Source organism: Lampetra fluviatilis, chromosome 22, assembly GCF_964198595.1.
Source record: "Lampetra fluviatilis chromosome 22, kcLamFluv1.1, whole genome shotgun sequence".
NCBI lineage: Eukaryota > Metazoa > Chordata > Hyperoartia > Petromyzontiformes > Petromyzontidae > Lampetra > Lampetra fluviatilis.
Window position 1 is genome coordinate 11,648,727 of NC_136296.1, and position 21,021 is coordinate 11,669,747.

General features: G+C 48.7%; 2 protein-coding genes across 5 annotated transcripts in view; both read left to right on the plus strand.

Moving 5' to 3' along the window:
• Positions 1 to 9,778, plus strand: part of LOC144938433 (uncharacterized) — a 25,606-nt gene extending 15,828 nt beyond the window's left edge. The window contains exons 9-12 of the mRNA XM_078866214.1: positions 5,681 to 5,770; positions 6,594 to 6,737; positions 7,262 to 7,707; positions 8,070 to 9,778. Of these exons, the coding sequence (XP_078722340.1) occupies positions 5,681 to 5,770; positions 6,594 to 6,737; positions 7,262 to 7,707; positions 8,070 to 8,202 (813 nt within the window). The 3' untranslated portion in view covers positions 8,203 to 9,778. The remainder of the gene's footprint in view (positions 1 to 5,680; positions 5,771 to 6,593; positions 6,738 to 7,261; positions 7,708 to 8,069) is intronic.
• A 1,457-nt stretch (positions 9,779 to 11,235) lies between these two features.
• The window catches only part of LOC144938548 (rho-associated protein kinase 2-like), a 61,579-nt gene continuing 51,793 nt past the window's right edge, over positions 11,236 to 21,021 (plus strand). For 3 of the 4 annotated variants that reach the window (XM_078866473.1, XM_078866474.1, XM_078866470.1), the window contains exon 1: positions 15,016 to 15,288. In XM_078866473.1, the coding sequence (XP_078722599.1) occupies positions 15,031 to 15,288 (258 nt within the window). In that variant the 5' untranslated portion in view covers positions 15,016 to 15,030. Of the gene's footprint in view, positions 11,813 to 15,015; positions 15,289 to 21,021 lie in introns of those variants that run through there. The other variant, XM_078866471.1, reaches the window with a different exon arrangement.

Here is a 21,021-nt window from a genome sequence, read left to right on the forward strand (position 1 = left end):
TTATACCAATGCAGGCTGAAAAATGAAGAGAGTACTGTTAAAAATAACTGGGGATGTTAACACTCAGTGAAGTAAATTAAAATAGTGCCTGTCAGATAAGATGGTCCAAAAAGTGTAATTAAGTCTTTTTTGCGTGGTTAATAACATCTTTCCAGTGATTACTGAGTTTGTACCCATCATCACGGTTGAAATTATGTCTGTGTTTGTATATTTGTATGGCTTCGTGTACAAACCTTTGATGGTAGCCAGGAGGCTTGCAGAGAACCTTGGTCTCGGAAAAGACAATATCATGAGAGCCCGCCGAGTTGTAGCAATGATCGGCAACGGCCGAAGAATCAGTTCTGCCGTGTTTCAGATCTGACTTGTGCTCGCGGACACGATCAGCAACATGACGTTTTGTTTCTCCAATGTAGCAATCACCACAAATGCAACTCAATTTGTAGACTCCAGGATACTGTAAGTCAGGAACGACATCCTTCACAGATGGAATCAGATCACGGATTTTATGCACTGTGCTGAATCGGACTTGGATCTTATGTTTGTTTAGAATTTTGGAGATCTTTTTGGTCACGCCTGCTATGTATGGTAACGTGATAGTTTTGGTCGGAGTTTCATGTGGTTGTTTCTGTGTGGTGGGAGAGACAGCTTGGCGGATAGTACGGTCAGAGTATCCGTTCATCCTGAGGGCCCGATGTACATGTCTTAATTCATCAGTCAGGTGGTGTTGGTCAGAAATGCCATGGGCTCTGTGGTATAGCGTTTTGATGAGAGAATTCTTTTGAGATGGGTGGTGGTGGGAATCCGGTTTCAGGTAGGAATCTGTGTGGGTGGCTTTCCTGTAGACAGAATGTCCCAAGGATCCGTCAAGCCTCCTCTTAAACAGAATATCCAAGAATGGTAGTTTACCGTCTTTCTCCACTTCCATGGTGAATCTGATAGATGGGTGTCTAGAATTGATGTGGTCCAAGAAGTGGTTCAATGCTGGGAGGCCATGTGGCCAGATGACGAAAGTGTCATCCACATATCTCTTCCACAGGGAAGGACGCAGGGTGGATGTCTGGATGGCGTCTGATTTGAATTGATTTGAATCAGACGCCATCCAGACATCCACCCTGCGTCCTTCCCTGTGGAAGAGATATGTGGATGACACTTTCGTCATCTGGCCACATGGCCTCCCAGCATTGAACCACTTCTTGGACCACATCAATTCTAGACACCCATCTATCAGATTCACCATGGAAGTGGAGAAAGACGGTAAACTACCATTCTTGGATATTCTGTTTAAGAGGAGGCTTGACGGATCCTTGGGACATTCTGTCTACAGGAAAGCCACCCACACAGATTCCTACCTGAAACCGGATTCCCACCACCACCCATCTCAAAAGAATTCTCTCATCAAAACGCTATACCACAGAGCCCATGGCATTTCTGACCAACACCACCTGACTGATGAATTAAGACATGTACATCGGGCCCTCAGGATGAACGGATACTCTGACCGTACTATCCGCCAAGCTGTCTCTCCCACCACACAGAAACAACCACATGAAACTCCGACCAAAACTATCACGTTACCATACATAGCAGGCGTGACCAAAAAGATCTCCAAAATTCTAAACAAACATAAGATCCAAGTCCGATTCAGCACAGTGCATAAAATCCGTGATCTGATTCCATCTGTGAAGGATGTCGTTCCTGACTTACAGTATCCTGGAGTCTACAAATTGAGTTGCATTTGTGGTGATTGCTACATTGGAGAAACAAAACGTCATGTTGCTGATCGTGTCCGCGAGCACAAGTCAGATCTGAAACACGGCAGAACTGATTCTTCGGCCGTTGCCGATCATTGCTACAACTCGGCGGGCTCTCATGATATTGTCTTTTCCGAGACCAAGGTTCTCTGCAAGCCTCCTGGCTACCATCAAAGGTTTGTACACGAAGCCATACAAATATACAAACACAGACATAATTTCAACCGTGATGATGGGTACAAACTCAGTAATCACTGGAAAGATGTTATTAACCACGCAAAAAAGACTTAATTACACTTTTTGGACCATCTTATCTGACAGGCACTATTTTAATTTACTTCACCGAGTGTTAACATCCCCAGTTATTTTTAACAGTACTCTCTTCATTTTTCAGCCTGCATTGGTATAAACATGGGCATTTTCGTTCCTTTGTTCTATCATGTGTATCAGACCTCCCCTCCCCCCTTTCTGCCCATTGTGTTGGCGTGCGCAGCAGCCGCGTCCAAGCCGTCGCCAAATGTTTTGTTGGCTCCCTCCCCCTCCCACCCCCCTCCCTCCCGATACGTTCCATTCATTGGCTACCACATTCTGATGAACTCCCCCCCCCTCTCCTCCCCCCCTTCAACTTGCTTATAAGGGATTACATTTTGAATCATTGCTTCACTTGATGCAGCTAATCTGGCTGTGACGGTCCCACCTGATGACGGAGACTTGTGTTGCCTCCGAAACGTCGTGAATTTTATTTTTATTTTTGTTTTGTTTTATTTTACTTTCATTACTTTTAATGTTTTACCTACGTGACTTTACCGAAAAAACCTGAGAATATGAATCATTGCAGTCACGAAAGCTTCAAATCTAGAATTAATGCCCTCTACGGGGAGGAATTCCACCTATCTGTTAGAGTTTTTAACAGACGAGACAAGAAGTCACAGCTTCTCGAGACGCTGGCCTTCCTCAAGAGATGCCGCGATAACAAGGTAATACCCATCGCTTTCACACTCACATCCGCTGCTGTGTCCTCACCGAACTCCAAACAGATCTTATTTAAAGCTAGCCTATCACTAATCTCGGAGAGAATAAGGTTACTCCGATCTGAACTCGATAATTTAGACAAGACTCTCTTACAAACACATCTAATGTTAACACAAAAAATGTCACCTTCTGATTGGAACCACGTTGATAACATGACTTCTGCTTCTGCTGACTCAATGTCAGCCAAATGCAAAGCTAACCTGATTTCTAAATTCAACCTCCTATCTAAAAAGAAACCAGAGCCACACATCGCAAAGCTGGATGTTAACAAGACCGTGATTAATCAGAGTAACATTCCAATCTCTGACAATCTAAAAACGGTACTGGCCAAAGGACTAAATTTCGCCGTCACCCCTAAATATATACCAGTAGAGGATATGATTTCTCAGATTGATGTAGCCCTCAGAGGCATAGGACACATCCATGCTGATGTAGCAAGAGTTGAAATAGCTACTATTCTCAAGAATGCTAAGAAACCCACTAGTAACATCAGCAAAAACGAACGCTCTGAACTCGCGAATTTAAAAAAGAGAGATGATATAGTCATCCTCTCGGCAGACAAGGGCAATGCCACGGTCATCATGGATAAAGATTCATACAACAACAAAATCCTGGACCTTCTTAATGATGGGAGTTACTCCAAAATTTAAAAACGATCCCACTAAAAGCCTAACGACAAAAACCAACAGTATCATCATGAGTTCGACTTCCCTAATCGAACCAAGCAAACGTCCCTCTCTAAAACCATCGGCGGCAAGACCTCCCAGACTCTATGGTCTTCCTAAAATCCATAAAGAAGGCACCCCGCTACGACCCATCGTGTCGACGATAAACTCTCCGACGTACAAACTAGCCCGTTTTCTATCAGATACTCTGCTCCCCTTCACAGGCAAGACCTCTTCGGCAGTACTCAACTCAACCCAATTAGTCTCTATGGTTAAGGACATGGTACTATCTCCTGATGACATTCTCGTCAGCTTTGATGTAGTATCTTTGTTTACCAAAGTCCCAGTACCGGACACCCTAACAATAATTGAGGACTTAGTCCAACAGGGATTGAATTCTGATGTACCTGCGCTGGTTAGGCATTGCCTCACCAACACCTATTTTACCTGGAATGGCACCTTCTACAAACAGAATGAGGGTACCCCTATGGGCTCCCCCTTGTCACCAGTTATAGCCAACATTTTCATGGAAAAGTTTGAATCAGACGCCATCCAGACATCCACCCTGCGTCCTTCCCTGTGGAAGAGATATGTGGATGACACTTTAGTCATCTGGCCACATGGCCTCCCAGCATTGAACCACTTCTTGGACCACATCAATTCTAGACACCCATCTATCAGATTCACCATGGAAGTGGAGAAAGACGGTAAACTACCATTCTTGGATATTCTGTTTAAGAGGAGGCTTGACGGATCCTTGGGACATTCTGTCTACAGGAAAGCCACCCACACAGATTCCTACCTGAAACCGGATTCCCACCACCACCCATCTCAAAAGAAGTCTCTCATCAAAACGCTATACCACAGAGCCCATGGCATTTCTGACCAACACCACCTGACTGATGAATTAAGACATGTACATCGGGCCCTCAGGATGAACGGATACTCTGACCGTACTATCCGCCAAGCTGTCTCTCCCACCACACAGAAACAACCACATGAAACTCCGACCAAAACTATCACGTTACCATACATAGCAGGCGTGACCAAAAAGATCTCCAAAATTCTAAACAAACATAAGATCCAAGTCCGATTCAGCACAGTGCATAAAATCCGTGATCTGATTCCATCTGTGAAGGATGTCGTTCCTGACTTACAGTATCCTGGAGTCTACAAATTGAGTTGCATTTGTGGTGATTGCTACATTGGAGAAACAAAACGTCATGTTGCTGATCGTGTCCGCGAGCACAAGTCAGATCTGAAACACGGCAGAACTGATTCTTCGGCCGTTGCCGATCATTGCTACAACTCGGCGGGCTCTCATGATATTGTCTTTTCCGAGACCAAGGTTCTCTGCAAGCCTCCTGGCTACCATCAAAGGTTTGTACACGAAGCCATACAAATATACAAACACAGACATAATTTCAACCGTGATGATGGGTACAAACTCAGTAATCACTGGAAAGATGTTATTAACCACGCAAAAAAGACTTAATTACACTTTTTGGACCATCTTATCTGACAGGCACTATTTTAATTTACTTCACCGAGTGTTAACATCCCCAGTTATTTTTAACAGTACTCTCTTCATTTTTCAGCCTGCATTGGTATAAACATGGGCATTTTCGTTCCTTTGTTCTATCATGTGTATCAGACCTCCCCTCCCCCCTTTCTGCCCATTGTGTTGGCGTGCGCAGCAGCCGCGTCCAAGCCGTCGCCAAATGTTTTGTTGGCTCCCTCCCCCTCCCACCCCCCTCCCTCCCGATACGTTCCATTCATTGGCTACCACATTCTGATGAACTCCCCCCCCCTCTCCTCCCCCCCTTCAACTTGCTTATAAGGGATTACATTTTGAATCATTGCTTCACTTGATGCAGCTAATCTGGCTGTGACGGTCCCACCTGATGACGGAGACTTGTGTTGCCTCCGAAACGTCGTGAATTTTATTTTTATTTTTGTTTTGTTTTATTTTACTTTCATTACTTTTAATGTTTTACCTACGTGACTTTACCGAAAAAACCTGAGAATATGAATTTGTAATCGATCCTTCAAAGAAATGGTTTTAGAGTGAGCACACGGTAGTGTTTAATATGGAAAGTAGAACAAGAATATTGTTGGCAGGTACAGAGGAACATGATGTGCCTTTCCTAGTTGCCAGCATTTATTTCTAAGGGCTGTTGTAAACCGTTGTGCAAGCACTGGCTCTCCTAACACGTGGTGTGTAACGTACAGGGCTGGAAGAAAGAGAGGGTGATTGGGGAGTTTCCTGACGGAAAGATCATCCTAGTACTTCCCGGGGACCCCAAATACGCTCTGAAAAAGGTGCTCCAGCGCAAACATTCACACTCTCAATATTGCCTTCTGTGTAAAAAGTTGTGTTTTTAATAGTTTTTTATGCGATGAGGCTGTCAATATCTGAGGGCTTGAGTCTGTTATTTGCGTGTAGGTAGTTTATTGTTGTGATATGTGACAGTGAAATATGCATCATTGTCTGCACAGTGTACAATGTGTGTCCCTAACATGGGGCAAAATACAATTAAAGATATTATGACTTTCATGGGTGTTTTCGTCAAAATGATTAATCAGCTGTGGATGGGAATTGTTGGGAGGAATATGTCTTCACCGTTACAATATCAGCACTTTTCAGCATTTTTTGGCAGATATAGAATACTCTTGTGTTGCGCTTGCATGATGAATCATAACCTATGGCTGTGCCTGTTAAATTAAGTATCTGCTCCTTTTATCGGGAGTTTTGGGTGGATTATAGGTTCGATATTAAACACTCAACACAGTTCAATGTCAGGTGTGTATTAGTGTGGCACAAAAAAACCCACAAAACATACTGCACTCACTGTTCTTTACAAAACTGATGTGTATGAATTTGCACTTCTCGGCATGTGGTTTGGCATAATGGCATTTTTATTGCATGGGCGGGATGTGTGCGTGAGTGGGCATGTGGTTAGCATGATAGGTGCAATTTGAGATCCGTTAAAGTTTAAGCCACCCAGCGCAATGCTTGTTGTGAGCATCTGTCCTGCACTTTCCTTTGTTGCTGTGTACCTCACCTGACTCATGTGCCTTGGTGATATTACCGCCAATTAGTTCGTGAATGACGGTTTTTATTTTTTGGTTTTCATGTTGTCAGGTAGAGGAGGTGCGGGAGTTGGTGGACGCAGATCTCGGCTTCCACGTGGCGGGCTTGCGCAATCCATCCCGCACGAAGACTCTGCTCTTTGTGTCCAACGACAAAAAGGTGGTGGGCTGTCTCATCGCCGAGCACATCACCAAGGTAAGATGTCCATCCTCTTGATGATTTCACTCATTGCTGTTTGCTCATTGGAACTTCCAAACGTGTGTTGTATATTTAAAGCAGCTGCTGGGAAAGTAGATGGTTTGCTGTTTTTATTTTATTTTGAAGTAAGTTTTGTGAGTCCTGCATTCATCTCTAACCATAATGGATGGTTTATTATTGAATGCTGCTAATGAATATTGGCAGTTACATATGATAGCCATTGAATTATTTAATCATTATACATGTTGGCCCTGCCTGTTAATTGCAGTGTGTGTTGGTTTTTAATTTTCCCACCATAGATTTGCTCACTCTTAATGACATTTTATTGATTGTTTATCATCAGCTTTTGGAAGGTTGCGAGCCTTAAATCATAATTAATTAATCATGTCAGGTTAGGGTCTTTAGGCTGTGTCTGGCTATTAATGTATAGTCAAGCTCCATCTCTCGATCCTTCACCAGGTCCTGAAGACTCATCCGGTTTCTTCCACTTTTAATCCATGCTGCAATTATTTACGCTGCAGGGTTACCGAGTTTTGCCAGATAAGCAGCCAAAGCCAGACCAGGATGCCGCCGCCTCGCCACAGACGGCCAGCGCTGGCGACGACACGAAACCCGGAGCGGCTCCACTGCTGGATGGCGAGCTGGCTGACATCAACGGGGCAACCAGATCCCCGCAGCCCACGGCGGCGACGACCAAAGTTGAGGCTTCACCGGAGCAGAGCAGCAGACCCCCCGAGGAAGGGGTCGGGCGAGGAGAGGGTGATGGAGCGGCGGTGGCCGTGGCGGCGGTGCCGGTGGCGGCAGCAGCGCAGGGTCTCGGCGAGCCGCTCGAGGCGCTTCTGGAGAGGCAGCAGGCGTGGTGCTGCTCCTCCGTGGCAGAGCCAGCCATCTGTGGCGTGAGCCGCATCTGGGTGTTCAGCCTCATGCGCCGGCGTGGCATCGCCACTCGCATGGTGGACTGTCTGCGGTGAGCGACGGTTTGTCCTTATGTTTAGGTAACCAGAGGACGATGGCACTAGGTGGTTCACACAGACCAAATCATCTCATTGAATCACAGCAGAAATATATAGTCGGTTACGATTGAGTGTTATTTGGAATATGCCAACTGTAAGGCACTTAAGTGGCTTTTTAATGGAAAGTGAAGGATTTTGTAAGGTTTTGGGTAATGGATCTGCAGAAAAGAGATGGAAGCCAGATACATTTTCGGTACTCTGTTTATGAGACCACATTTTACAATGTGTTTAAGTCCCTAATGCAAAGCTTTGACTGCGCTTTATGTCCACACGATGCCCATTTTTACCACTTACTCCTGCTGCATGGGTGTCACAGGAGGAACTTCTCGTACGGAGTGTACCTGAGCAAGAACGAGCTGGCCTTCTCGGACCCCACTCCGGACGGCAAGCTGTTCGCCATGCGCTACTGCCAGACTCCACGCTTCCTCGTCTACAACTTCATCAACTGACGAGACCCGCCCGGGACGGACGGGTCGTGCTGTGAAACCTCCCGACTGCTGCAGCCAAAGATCGATGTCTGGTGTTTGCGGCAAGGATTAATTCAGGATGTTGAGATGATGGTGGAATCTTGCTGATTACAGGTCGATTTTTCTACATTGGCCACTAGAGAGTGCTATCAAGTGGGTTCCACTGTAAGCGTTGGTTTGCATTTCGTTTTAAATGCCTTCAAAGTTTACCTGTGCTGCGGTTTGTGCGCTGCGCGTGACCTCGGGAGCCCGCAGAGAGCTTTAACTTTGTCTCTTCCACCCGCTCTCGTCCGTGCACCATCAAGCCTGTGCCTCTGCAGCAGCCACATCCATGCTCAATGGCATAGCGTGGTTGCCATGGGCTCTGGTGCAAGGCGTGAAATTGGGGCCCCTGTCAAAAATGGTCCACTCCTTCGTAGCCCGACGCTGGGGCCCATCCAACCTATGGGCCTTGCTGCAGTTTTAACTGCACACTTGATAGCTACGACCCTGCCGATTAATCTGTGCTGCAGATCCAACCCTTGTGGGCATTTTCAAGTTATTATACGCCAAGGGTCAGATTTACATCTAAACCAAGTGGCCAACACTCTTTGCTTGCGCAATTTTCACCATTGTTAGTGAAGAAGACATCGTCACACTTTTGGCCAGAAATGGTACAGAGGGAGAAAATTCTCAAAACACGTGAATCGGAGACCCTGTCAGCGCATTTGCCGAGACCTGAAAGCTGGCTTGCAAGTTGCCGTAAATATGAATGTACAGTACTAGAGTGGTGGGTGGATTGTGCCCAGATATCCTCACTTTGGGAGAATGTGGCTGTTAAGAGCTGCAGGCCACTACCATGTTGGGCTTTTTACGGAAACTGTTAGCCACGGGTTTGCCCTGATAGCGATCAGAAAATATCCTTTTTGGGATAAATTTGAGCCCGTATCCTAGCAGCTCGTGTAAAAGCCCTTTCCTAGGATTAATGACTAATGGTGCCCATTGCCGTGTGCCCTTCAGTATAAAATAACAATAATGTTCAGCCCCTTGTCAATCCACTGCTGGATGAAGGTCACCACACGCTCTGTTGGTCATGAGGGTTTTTTTGGCCATATTTTATTATGCTGGTCAGTGCCCTTTTAGTATGGCACAGAGCTGGTATTTAACCAAACCTTTCACGGGGGGGATCTGGAAAGCCCACTGCACTGCATAAGCATTTCCACTCGGACCTTTGCTACCTTGCGTGCCTTCTTGGTATGTGTGGCCATCAGCTGCCCCCCCCACCCCCTCCATTCGTCTTGCCCCTGCATCTGTTGATGGCAGGGAGTGTTGAAGTTTTTCACAAGTTCAAGACCAAGTGCCAACACTCGACAGTGTTGCTTAATCAAAGTGCGTTTGAGAGTCCGTTTTGCTTTTAATGCCTACGGTAGCAGTTGGGGCATTGGAGTATTTCATCCTGTTCATGAGTGTTGCAGCATTGAGACATTTATTTTGGGATGAAGTTAGTATATGTTGTGATAATTTTTTTTAACAAAAAGCGTTATTTGAACCTTTAAAAAGGAATAAAACATTGATTGTATTTTCTTGTGCTTTGTTTTTGATGGTCGTGCGTGCTGGTGCTAACAACCGTCTTACAAGCCACGCACACATTTTCTGCAAAGAGGATCTGCAATCAACTTAGAAAATATTTCTTTTGGCTAAAAAAAATAACCATGTTGTTTGGCTAAAATATTTGAATTTGGACAGCATGGCTAAATCTAGAATACCGTACAAGGCAATGTAAAGTCTGCAAAGTACATGTTTGCAGAGTCAGAGTATAATAGTATTTGTGAAGTGAAACCTTTGTCCACTGAGCGTGCCTATACGTAGTCTGCTGCTTTGAATTCAAGGCTCACAGTGCAATGGAACCCACAGGCCGAAGGGGGCCCAATGCGCTGGACAATAAAGAGGAAAATATGTAAATTTTACGGTGGAGGGGGGCACCGAGGGGGGATACATTTGACGGGGGGTGCCCAGGAGGATACATTTGACGGGGGGGGAGGGGGGCAAGCTTCTGGTTTGTGGGATCGGATGTTGAAGCTGAAGCCTGCGGGGTGGATGTGGCCAGGAGGTGGCAGTACAGTTGAAATTAGATGTCTCGGTCCAGTTTCCGCCCAAACAAAATGTAGCTTAGCATGATGGAAATATGTGAATGGCAGGACGCGCGTGAAAAAATAACTTGAGCTTTAGTGAGGATTTTCAGAATAAAAAAAACCCCACGCAATAACAGGACGAACTTCAGCACCATTACTGAGCACGTGCCTGAAACGTCAGCAAAAACAACGCGATCACGGTTGTAATAGAAAAGAGCACTTCTTGAATTAACCACGGTTATAGGAGTTTGGGGAAAACAGACCGTGGAAGGGAATTCCAAGCCGAGCAATGTGAGAAGGTAGAAAGGGAAAGTCGTGTTACGTGTGGGGACTGAACAGTGAATGAGACGAGACCGTGTGGTACACCCAGCCCTCAACATCGGTCGAGGATATCGATGAGTGAAGTCCATGGGAACACGTCGCATTGGTCGTAGCGATAGAAGCTCGATAAGGATGCAACAGGCTGCGATGCCCCGTTGCTACCCCATATCTTACAGCGTTCTAATACCACCTATCTGTTTTTACTCTCGAAATATATTTGACAGCATCAACCACGACCTGATTTAAATCTATTCGGTGCGTTCCCCGTTTCACACCGAGAGAAAATCAACACACACAAACAGACCACCCCACTACCGCCACCTCCATCTCCCCAACACACACACACAGACCAACCCCACTACTACCACCATCACCTCCATCTCCCCAACACACACAGACCAACTCCACTACTGCCACCATCACCTCCATCTCCCCAACACACACACAGACCAACCCCACCACCGCCACCTCCTCCTCCTCCCCCGTCTCCCCAAAGTTTGTTTTCACGGACAAATCGCATTGGCTGACAGCGCCGGCTAATCGGAGGAGTGGAACTCTTCGGCCGAGCCAGGCTTCAACCACGCCCACGTGGCGTGCCGAACCGGTGGGGGGGAGGAGAATCATCAGCAGGCAGGCACCACACCACACAGACAGCAGCAGCAAGTCCCGGAGTGGCAAATCAGTTTTTAAGAGCCTCCACAACCACCAATTTGCCGGCCGGTTCGATGTGCTGTGACGAACGCCTTTAGCAGGCAGCGTGAAAGTCCTTTCATAAGCCACGGGGCTGGTTTGAGAAGCTTAGCGTCGCTCGAAACGTCTGAGCGGTCTTCCCACCCTGCCTCCTCCCTCCCCGTGTTTTGGAGGAGAGGCGCAAAAGCTGTTGTCTTTTTCATATCTCACGAAAGGATTTGGAATTTTTGGAGAGGCTCGTTTATGCAAACAGCCCCCCCCCCAGGAGGAGGGGGGGCTGCCCCCCACCCCCACCTTAAGTCAGTTTTAAATCGAATTGATTGACGCGAGTGATAGTTTCAGTGTTTGGATCGGCAGCTGCCCGAAGCGGCTGGCTCCATTGCCCCGAGTCCGCGATGGAGGAGCGAATGAAGATTCTGGACAAGTTGGTCCGGGACTGCCACTCGCGTGTGAGCGCCGGGACTCTGCTGGTAAGGAATGGGGTGTGTGTGTGTGTGGTGTGGGGTGTAGTGTGTGTGGTGTGTGGGGTGTGTGTGTGTGGTGTGTGGGGTGTGTGTGTGTGGTGTGTGATGTGTGTGTGGTGTGTGTGGGGCGTGGGTGGTGGTGTGCTGTGTGTGGTGTGAGTGGTGTGTGGTGTGGGCGATGTAGTGTGTGGGAGTGTGTGTGGTGTGGGTGGGTTTAGTGTAGGTGTGTGTAGTGTGTGTGGTGTGTGTGGTGGGTGTGTGTAGTGTGTGTAGTGTGTATGTGGTGTGGCTGTGTGTGGGTGTGTGTGTGATGTAGGGTGTGTGTAGTGTGTGGTGGGTGTGGTGTAGCTGTGTGTAGTGTGTGTGTAGTGTGTGGGTGTAGTGTGGGTGTGGTGTGTGGGGTGTGTGTGGTGTGTGATGTGTGTGTGGGGCGTGGGTGGTGGTGTGCTGTGTGTGGTGTGAGTGGTGTGTGGTGTGGGCGATGCAGTGTGTGGGAGTGTGTGTGGTGTGGGTGGGTTTAGTGTAGGTGTGTGTAGTGTGTGTGGTGGGTGTGTGTAGTGTGTGTAGTGTGTATGTGGTGTGGCTGTGTGTGGGTGTGTGGGTGATGTAGGGTGTGTGTAGTGTGTGGTGTGTGTGGTGGGTGTGGTGTAGCTGTGTGTAGTGTGTGGGTGTGGTGTGGTGTGTGGGCGTGGTGTGTGGGGGGTGGGTGGGTGGGGTGTGTGTGTGTGGTGTGTGTGTGTATGTGTGTGTGTGTAGTGTGTGTGTGTAGTGTGTGTGTGTATGTGTGTGTGTGTAGTGTGTGTGTGTGTAGTGTGTGTGTTAGTGTGTGTGTGTAGTGTGTGTGTGTAGTGTGTGTGTGTAGTGTGTGTGTGTAGTGTGTGTGTGTAGTGTGTGTGTGTAGTGTGTGTGTGTAGTGTGTGTGTGTAGTGTGTGTGTGTAGTGTGTGTGTGTAGTGTGTGTGTGTAGTGTGTGTGTGTAGTGTGTGTGTGTAGTGTGTGTGTGTAGTGTGTGTGTGTAGTGTGTGTGTGTAGTGTGTGTGTGTAGTGTGTGTGTGTAGTGTGTGTGTGTAGTGTGTGTGTGTAGTGTGTGTGTGTAGTGTGTGTGTGTAGTGTGTGTAGTGTGTGTGTGTAGTGTGTGTGTGTAGTGTGTGGGTGTGTGTAGTGTGTGGGTGTGTAGTGTGTGTGTAGTGTGTGGGTGTGTGTGGGGGGGGAGCGGTGGTGCAGTGATCAGCGCACTACGCTCCAATCTCGGTGAACAGAGTTCGATTCCCGCTCGGGGTCAACAGCTCCATTGCGGGTATTTAGTTGTCTGTGAGCGTAATCCGAGCCGGTCCCGGGTCTCGCCTAGGTCGACTCGGCATTGAAATTAAACGTCGGCGCTTGTGTGGGCAAAGGCTGGCGAGCGTGGTGATGATGGCCACCCGCCCCCTCGTGTGTGCCGACCCTTCATAGGTGCTACTCGCCCACAGCACTCGTCCCAATCGTCTGTTTGAAGCTATACGGGGGACCTTTGTTTGGGAGAGGAGCGGTGGGCGCATCGGTTAGCGCACTGCGCTACGAACCTGGTGAACAGAGTTGGAGCCCCCGCCACGGTTAACATGACCGTGTGAGTGGCAAAATTACATCGTTTCTGGGCATCGCCTAGGTCTACTCAGCCGTAAACGAGTCTGGTGTGTTTAAAACATCAAAGGCGTCCGGGCGTGGTGCCGGTTCGCATGTCCATGTCCTCGTACACGTGCCTGTCTTAATAGGTGCTCGCTAACAACAGCCTGTGTAAGACTGTAGGGAGAGTCTTTGAGTTTTTGTTGTTGCTGTTGTTGTGTTTAATGGCACCGAAAACCCACCTGGGTCCGATTCCCACCACCGGGTGACCGATTCCGTGCGTGCGAAGGTTTTCGAAAGCGTGTTTGAGTGTATTCGTTGGGTGAACGAAACGTTGCTTCTTTGTGCGTGTTCTCCGGGTCACATGCAGAAAGGGGAAGTCGCTCCAAAGATTGGGACATGGGCACACTGTACGCCCCTTGCTTGGAGGAAAAGTATTGAGGTTGTTTGCAGGGCAAGCCGTGCTGTCGGCTTAGCGGGAGGGCATTGCCAAAGTTCGAACCAATGTCACTCGGCAGAAGTTATCACAAGTGGGCTTCGCTCCACTCCTGACGCTTGGAGAGCTGATTGGGGAGACCGAAAGAACTCACGGGACGGACAAGCTCGTTGTGAAATACCCAATGCAGAAGATCTTCCTGGGTTTAGATCTTCCCCCCGTTGGCCGTGGTCCACCCTAAAACCGCATCCGCTGTGGCAGCAGTAGACGCAGATGCCAACCTGGTGATGCACAGAGGGGAAATGTTCAACTGTGGCCATCCAGAGCAGACACCGTGACAACGTAAAGCGACGCAATGCCCCGATCCACAAATGCGAAGGAGTCCTCACACGAATGATGATGATGGTGACAGACCACTCCGCTGCTCCTTACGCGGTTATCAGGGCTTGGCCACCTCAAGTTTCATTTATTTGGTGTAGCCCTGTGAGCCATTCGGCTCTTGAATCGGGTGCAACCGCAAAAAACAAAAAACATGAACAAGAAAACATCTTAAAGTGACTATGTGCAAACAGAAAATCCAAGAAAAGACAGCAAAATATCGCAGTACCTGAATGCGACATTGTAGAAGTTGCTCTCCATCGACATCGTCGGTCTTACGACGACGACGGCAAGACGACGAAGACGACGATTCCACTCCTCCTGGCGGAAGAGCTGCCACTGTGGAGCTCCAGGGGGGCTCCAGTGAGACGAATCTTCCCGACAAGTTGAGGTGTGGTGGTGGTGGTGGGGTGGTGGTCTCTGGCCCTCCATCACAAAGAGATAGCGAATCTCAGCCGAGTGAGAGGACTGATAAGACGGAGAGAGAGAGGGCGACCATCACGATTGGTGGCTGTTTCATAATGGCACAGATAAAGATCGCCAATTTTGCATTCCGATGCCGCTTGCGGGAACCTCTCACGCAGTTTGAGGTTGGAATCGGGTGGCGTGTGACCAGCAACGACGGCCGTCTTTGTCTCCCTCGGTGCCTCTTCTCTTTTCGTATGGATGAATAGCCGCAGATTAAAGTTGCAATTTTAGATGTTGTTATCTGACTCAATTGTCTGTTCAGAAGCGGAGTGGATCTCGTCCCGTTCCTCCTTCAAAGGGGTGAATGTGGCAGCAGCAGCGGCGGCGGCGGAGTGTTTACAATGCGCGAGCCGACGACGGTTTTGGATCCGTGTCCGCACCACTCGCAGGCCGCCGAATCTTCGATGGCGCCATCTGTGGCATCGTTGGGGCGGCCGCGTCGGCCACGTGGCCCCGGCTCCCTGATTCGGGTGACGGGTCGACCGCTGGCGGCGTGGAAGGTTGCAACCGGGGAGGTTCGCTGGTCGGGTCTCCGCACGCGACGTTGGACGTTGACGTGGGCCACGGTCCACACTCGCTTCCGTTTCTCGCCCTCCTTGGTATTTGTCGCGTGGAGTGTGAGGCTGCAGCTGCCGCTGCGATCCCCAGTGGCGATGTTTGCACACCGACCTTGGCATCTCATTTGAGGATGAAGTTGGCGGACCGCTACCTGCAATGGCCACCGTGGTGCGTGGGGTCGGCCTTCATCCGGTAGTGGATTGATGAAAGGGCATGTTCATAACTCGAAGAAGGACCAGGATAGGTTCTTATACCGCAAGACACTGATGTTATCCGTGGGCTCTGCAATACAAATGAATTTGCAAACGTGGATTTGTAATACGTATTGCCATCCCTACAAACACCGTTGTAATTTGCTTGCGGTCATGTTACGTATGTGCTGGGCCCCACCAGAGGAATGTGGAATTTCCACCACAGGCCCAGGGACTCCGCCCATCGGGCGTGTGAGCACGGAGACACTGTTGACTGACACACGTGAAAGTAATCAAAACAACGACGTTTGATTCATGAAGCAGCGGTGTCGTGATGTAAACAGCCATTATTAAATCCAGCGGTGTGTGTCGGAGTAAGTGGAGTTGAAGTGACCAGTTCACCTGGAATGCGCCCTATCTCATCAGATCTCAGAATCTAAGCAATGCGGAGCGTGGACAGTGCCTCGAAGGGTGACCGCGGTGCGTAACAAGTGCTATAGGCTCTGGGGATGCGTGGTGGATAGAGGCCAGAGCAGAACAAAAATAATCCATTGTTATACTGTACTTCTATAGCCCCACGCCACATCTGTGCTCTCCACCAACCTGCGCAGACGAGGGTGGTGAAGTATGGTCGACGGAAACCCCATGATCTGCACGGTGTGGAGAGGCCACTCATCCATCAGTGGGTTGACATGTACAGTACAGGCAGTAGTTAAACACCTTGGTTCACATGATCAGGGAAAAAATGCGTCCTCTGTTTATCCGGGGAATATTTACTTGTGGAGTCTCAAGACTGCTATTCAAGAGGAGCCATGCTCTTTGGAATGTTTGGCCAGATCCGTTAATGAGTGTTTTAACGGAACACGTGGAGCAGTGAACATACGCATGCTAAGAGACCTCATCCGCCACGGAGATGGAGCGATGAAATCGGCTTGTGGGCACGCGCTCAGTGACATAGCAGGGTCGTGAGACAGGGTAATGGCTTCGGGGAGGCCTTCATCCAGCAGTGGAGTGTTATTGGCTTGTGACGACGATGATAATGGATGGGTGTGACTGGTCATCTGCACATAATGTTTAAAACCGAGATGGCACATTGAGTGCAGATGGTGGGAAATGAGTCGTGGACTTAAGAGTTAAATTCTAGATTTGAAGCTTTCGTGACTGCAAGGATTCATACTCTTAGTTTTTTCGGTAAAGTCACGTAGTTAAAAGAAATGAAATAAAAATTATTTTATAATTTTATTTAATTAATTTTAATTTCATTTTTTTTACTTAAGAGTTAAACTCCGTCGCAACGTATTTGAAGCATCCTCGCTGTGCTTTCATCTTTCCTCCTGCAAAACGTTCCTGTGCACGAGTTGCCTAATTTTTTCAACATTTTACCAGCTAAGGCCCCGCCAATGAGCTACGTAGCTCTTTTTCAGAAGCGTCTTGGCCACAAATGATAGCTCAACGAAGGTGGCTTATCACGTGGACATTTATTAGCAGCCAAACATTCTCAACTGACGTGAGATGTCCACTCTCGTTGTGATTCATTGCCCTCTTTTTGAAGTCTTTTGTGTGGGTGCTAAATGGCCACCATTCCTGTCGTCCAGAGACTTTAGTAATGTAATATATTGCTGTTTATGTTACTCAGGAAGAGCCTCACTGAGTCTCAAGACTCTTCTTTTTTAAGAGGGTTTTGCTGTTTTGGGACGTTTGGCCAATTCCGTGATTGAGAGTTTATCTTCGCGTTGGGAGGAAACGGCAGAGCCTGAGGAAAATCCACCACGCATACTCGGGTGGGGAGGTGACGCTCAATACTCCGCAAACATAGATTCAGTTAACAAACCGACCCAATACATTCGTTATGCGTATGCCCACTGGACATGAGTGATGATATCGGTTCATGCGCAGGAGTGAGACGGTTTGTGGCACCGTGCAGCAGTGGATAGACAATGGCCGATTAAAATGTAAATTGAAGGCCACTGCCTTACCTGGCCACCTTGCAGCCCGTTGCCTCACTCCTATTGCACCTGGAATGCCCTGGCGGTCACCCCAGGCTCAAACCAGCTCAGCTTCCGACTTCAAACGAGGTCGGGAGCATTCCAGTTCATTTGGTAACTGTATCAAAAATGTACTTTACATAAAATAATGAAATAAAAAGCCTACATCAGTTGGCCTTTGCAGCTAGAGTTGGTCCTGGTTTCCATTGCGTGAGATAATGGACCTCGCCGATCAGATAAAAGCGTGGTGGCTTGTCGTCCGTGATGACCCATTCGTGCATATGTTTGCAAGTCTAATGCTACATTTGAACAGAGGGGCCTCGTGACAACTCTAACCATCAGCGATCCTACGAACTGTCACAAGTCAGCGCCGTCCTCATGGTGAAGAGACCTTGTCATGGGGATGGGCGCTGCGGTGGCGAGATGTTAACTGCCTCGCCCGGTATACAGCAGGTCGTGGGTTCGATCCCGACCCTTGACGCCTGCTGCTGTATATTTGGAGTTTTCATGCCTCTCTCCCTGTGGACTCGTGGATTTTTCACCCGGGTCCTCCGGTTTTCCCCTCCACGTTTAGAATAGACGTGCGTTTAGAGGACTTGCCTGCTATAAGTTTCCACGTGATAAGCCACTTCGTTGAGCTATCATTTGTGGTTAGGTCACTTCTGAAAAAGAGCTATGTAGCTCAGTGTGGACCTTTACTGGTAAAATAAAATAAAAACTTAGATAAAAAAATGTTCAACACAGTTGGGGGTTCCCTGCAACTCACAAATCTCATGGAACTGAAACACCGTTGTTTCGGTTTTGCTTCCGATAAGTCACGCTGGAGAGCGTTTAAACAAATTCTGCTGGGTAACGTAACGCCTCGAAGGCCCATGGGCCGTCATCACCCATTACTTGGCGACTCGGCCGCGAATTTTTATTTCATTCCAATAAAATCAATCTAAGTGTTGTGCTCACACAGGCCTGGCTCTGAGTGAATCCCACATGTATGCATGGGAAGTCACGGCCGTGCGAAAGCAAGAGGCGCGTTCCGCCGGGCCGCACTGGACAAGAGTAGGAAACGAAACAAAATCGCGCCGCGATTATCCACGTCGCTCGCCAAAACAGGCCCCGCGTCGAGCGGGAAGTGCGTGCCACCAGGGTCGGTGTTTGTTGCCGGGCAGGAAGCCACCCTCTAGCGATTGGCAATCCCAGGCGTGATGTGTTGCGCGCGCTGCTGATGCTCCTGTTGCTGCTTCTCCTGCTGCTGCTGCTGCTGCTCCTGCTGCTGCTGCTGCTGCTGCTCTGCTGCTGCTGCTGCTCCTGCTGTTCCTCCTGCTGCTGCTCCTGCTGCTGCTCCTGCTGCTGCGGCTGCTCCTGCTGCTGCTGCTCCTGCTCCTGCTGCTGCTGCTGCTGCTGTAGCTGCTGCTGCTCCTGCTGCTGCTGCTGCTGCTCCTGCTGCTCCTGCTGCTGCTGCGGCTGCTCATGTTGCTGCTGCTACTGCTGCTTTTCCTGCTGATACTGCTGCTGCTGCTCCTCCTACTGACGCTGCTGCTACCCTTCCTGTTATACCAGTTTTCTCGCGGATAACTTCAGTGTCCTTTAAATAGTACTGTAATAATTACTTGATTCAAATTATTTTTAACGTATGTATGTTGAACTTCCTCTGCACCGTACGTAGCCAACCGCGCTGATCGGTGGTGCGGGGGAAGGACAACAAACTAAACACAAAAAGCAGTTCTAAAGAAAGTACTTTTCAATCCAGATTTAAAAGTGCATAGCTTCAGTGGCTTGCACTCATCATCAGTAGCCGTGATCTGTCCGCTGCTGAATGAAGGCTTCCAAAAGTTGTTAGCCATGTCTCGCTTGCAAACCAACTTGAGTTTGTTGCTTCTCTCCTTGGCCTGTGACTCCTTCGTGAGTCACCACGGCCACCGACCATCATCTCTTGCAAGCTACGTGGCCTGTCCACTCTCCTTAACAGTTTGAGTGAAGTTTCCCAACTTGCACCTGTTTTCTAATCCACGTGTTCCTCCGTAATGCCAAGCACGCATCTCCGCGGGCAAAAGACATTCGATTCTTGCAATTGACTAGTGACAAATCGACCGATGCGTAAAATCTGCTAGGCAGTACGTGAGTGGGCGATGGAAGAGAAATCTTCCCTGAACTTTGCATTCGACCCGGCGCTGGTTGTGCGCGTGGCAAACACCGTGGAGGCGGCGAGGGTTGGTGGATCGCACAGATTCGTGAAATGCATCAAGGTCACCGTCTCCCTGGGCTTGCCAGGCCGTTCGAGTTTCACGTTTATTTTGTTTAACAAGGTGATGAATCGTGGGAACAGGATGAGTTTCATTTGCGAGCGCGACCAGGCCCATTTGTCTTGTCGGCTGGGGGGCGATGATTGCTGCTGTGCATGTAGAATCCCAATTGAGTCATTTGCGATGTCATTTTTTAAATGAGCAAATTTCAACCCCATTCATTATTATACTGATTGTTGCCGATGTTGAATGTGAGGCCGTTCGAGCCACTTGGGGACGGTTATTAGTTTTTATAACGGCCACGTGTTGTACCGTAGTGATGATACAGAGGTGTAGTACAGCATTTAAGGCTTGGAATTGCAATTAGTAAAAATATATCTCTGATCAATTAAGCGTAGTCTGCCAACTTGATTACAAGGTTATTGATTCATGTGCCTCATGGTTAAACTATAAACCATAAACACTAACTATTTTTTAATTTCAACAGGTCATGCCCACTGAGCTATAATACAGCTCTTTTTCATAAGCGACCTGGTCGCAAATGATAGCCCAATGAAGCGGCTTATCACGTCGAAATTTATAGCAGCCAAAAACGCGTATTGTGGATTCGAAATGTGGAGGGAAAAACCGGAGTACCTGGAAAAAATCCACGCGACCACGGAGAGAACACGCACACTCCAAATATACAGCAGGCCTCAGGGTCGGGATCGAACCCACGACATCCTGTATAGCAGGCGAGGTAGTTAATATCTCGCCACCCATGGCGAACTAAACCCATTAAGACGCATGACGCGGCATTGCCTGTCTCGCGAGGGGCGATCTTCGATCCCATCGCCCGGTGGTGTTGCTGGAGGGAGGAGTGGGAATTGCATTGCTCCTTGCGAAACTCTACTTGGCAGAACGGACGGAGGTTCAAGCCTCACGCTATAAAAATAATCGCACTGATTGTGCCAGATGTCCGCGGCTTGCTGTGAACGCGCTATTCCGTCACGGGCAGGCCGGAGCCCCCCCCCCGCCGCTCAAAATACAAACTGGAGCTGCAAGAGTGCTGCTTGGGGGGATGCCTTCATCCAGCAGATACATTGATATCGTCATCATTGTCGTCGTGAGCCATGCTTAATCCACTGCTGAATGAAAGTGTCCCCAAGACACTGCCACCTCTCGCGATCCTGCGATGCAATAATCAACTCGCCCGGTGAGCATGCCGACGCTGGGCCAACGCTGGGCCAATGCTGGGCCAACGCTGGGCCAATGCTGGCACGTGGTTGTACCGACCTTGGCCCAACCACGTTCCACGCTCGCCAGGCGGCACCCGCTGATTTCATCGCTCCATCTCTCCCCAACCCCGCTGACGGACACGT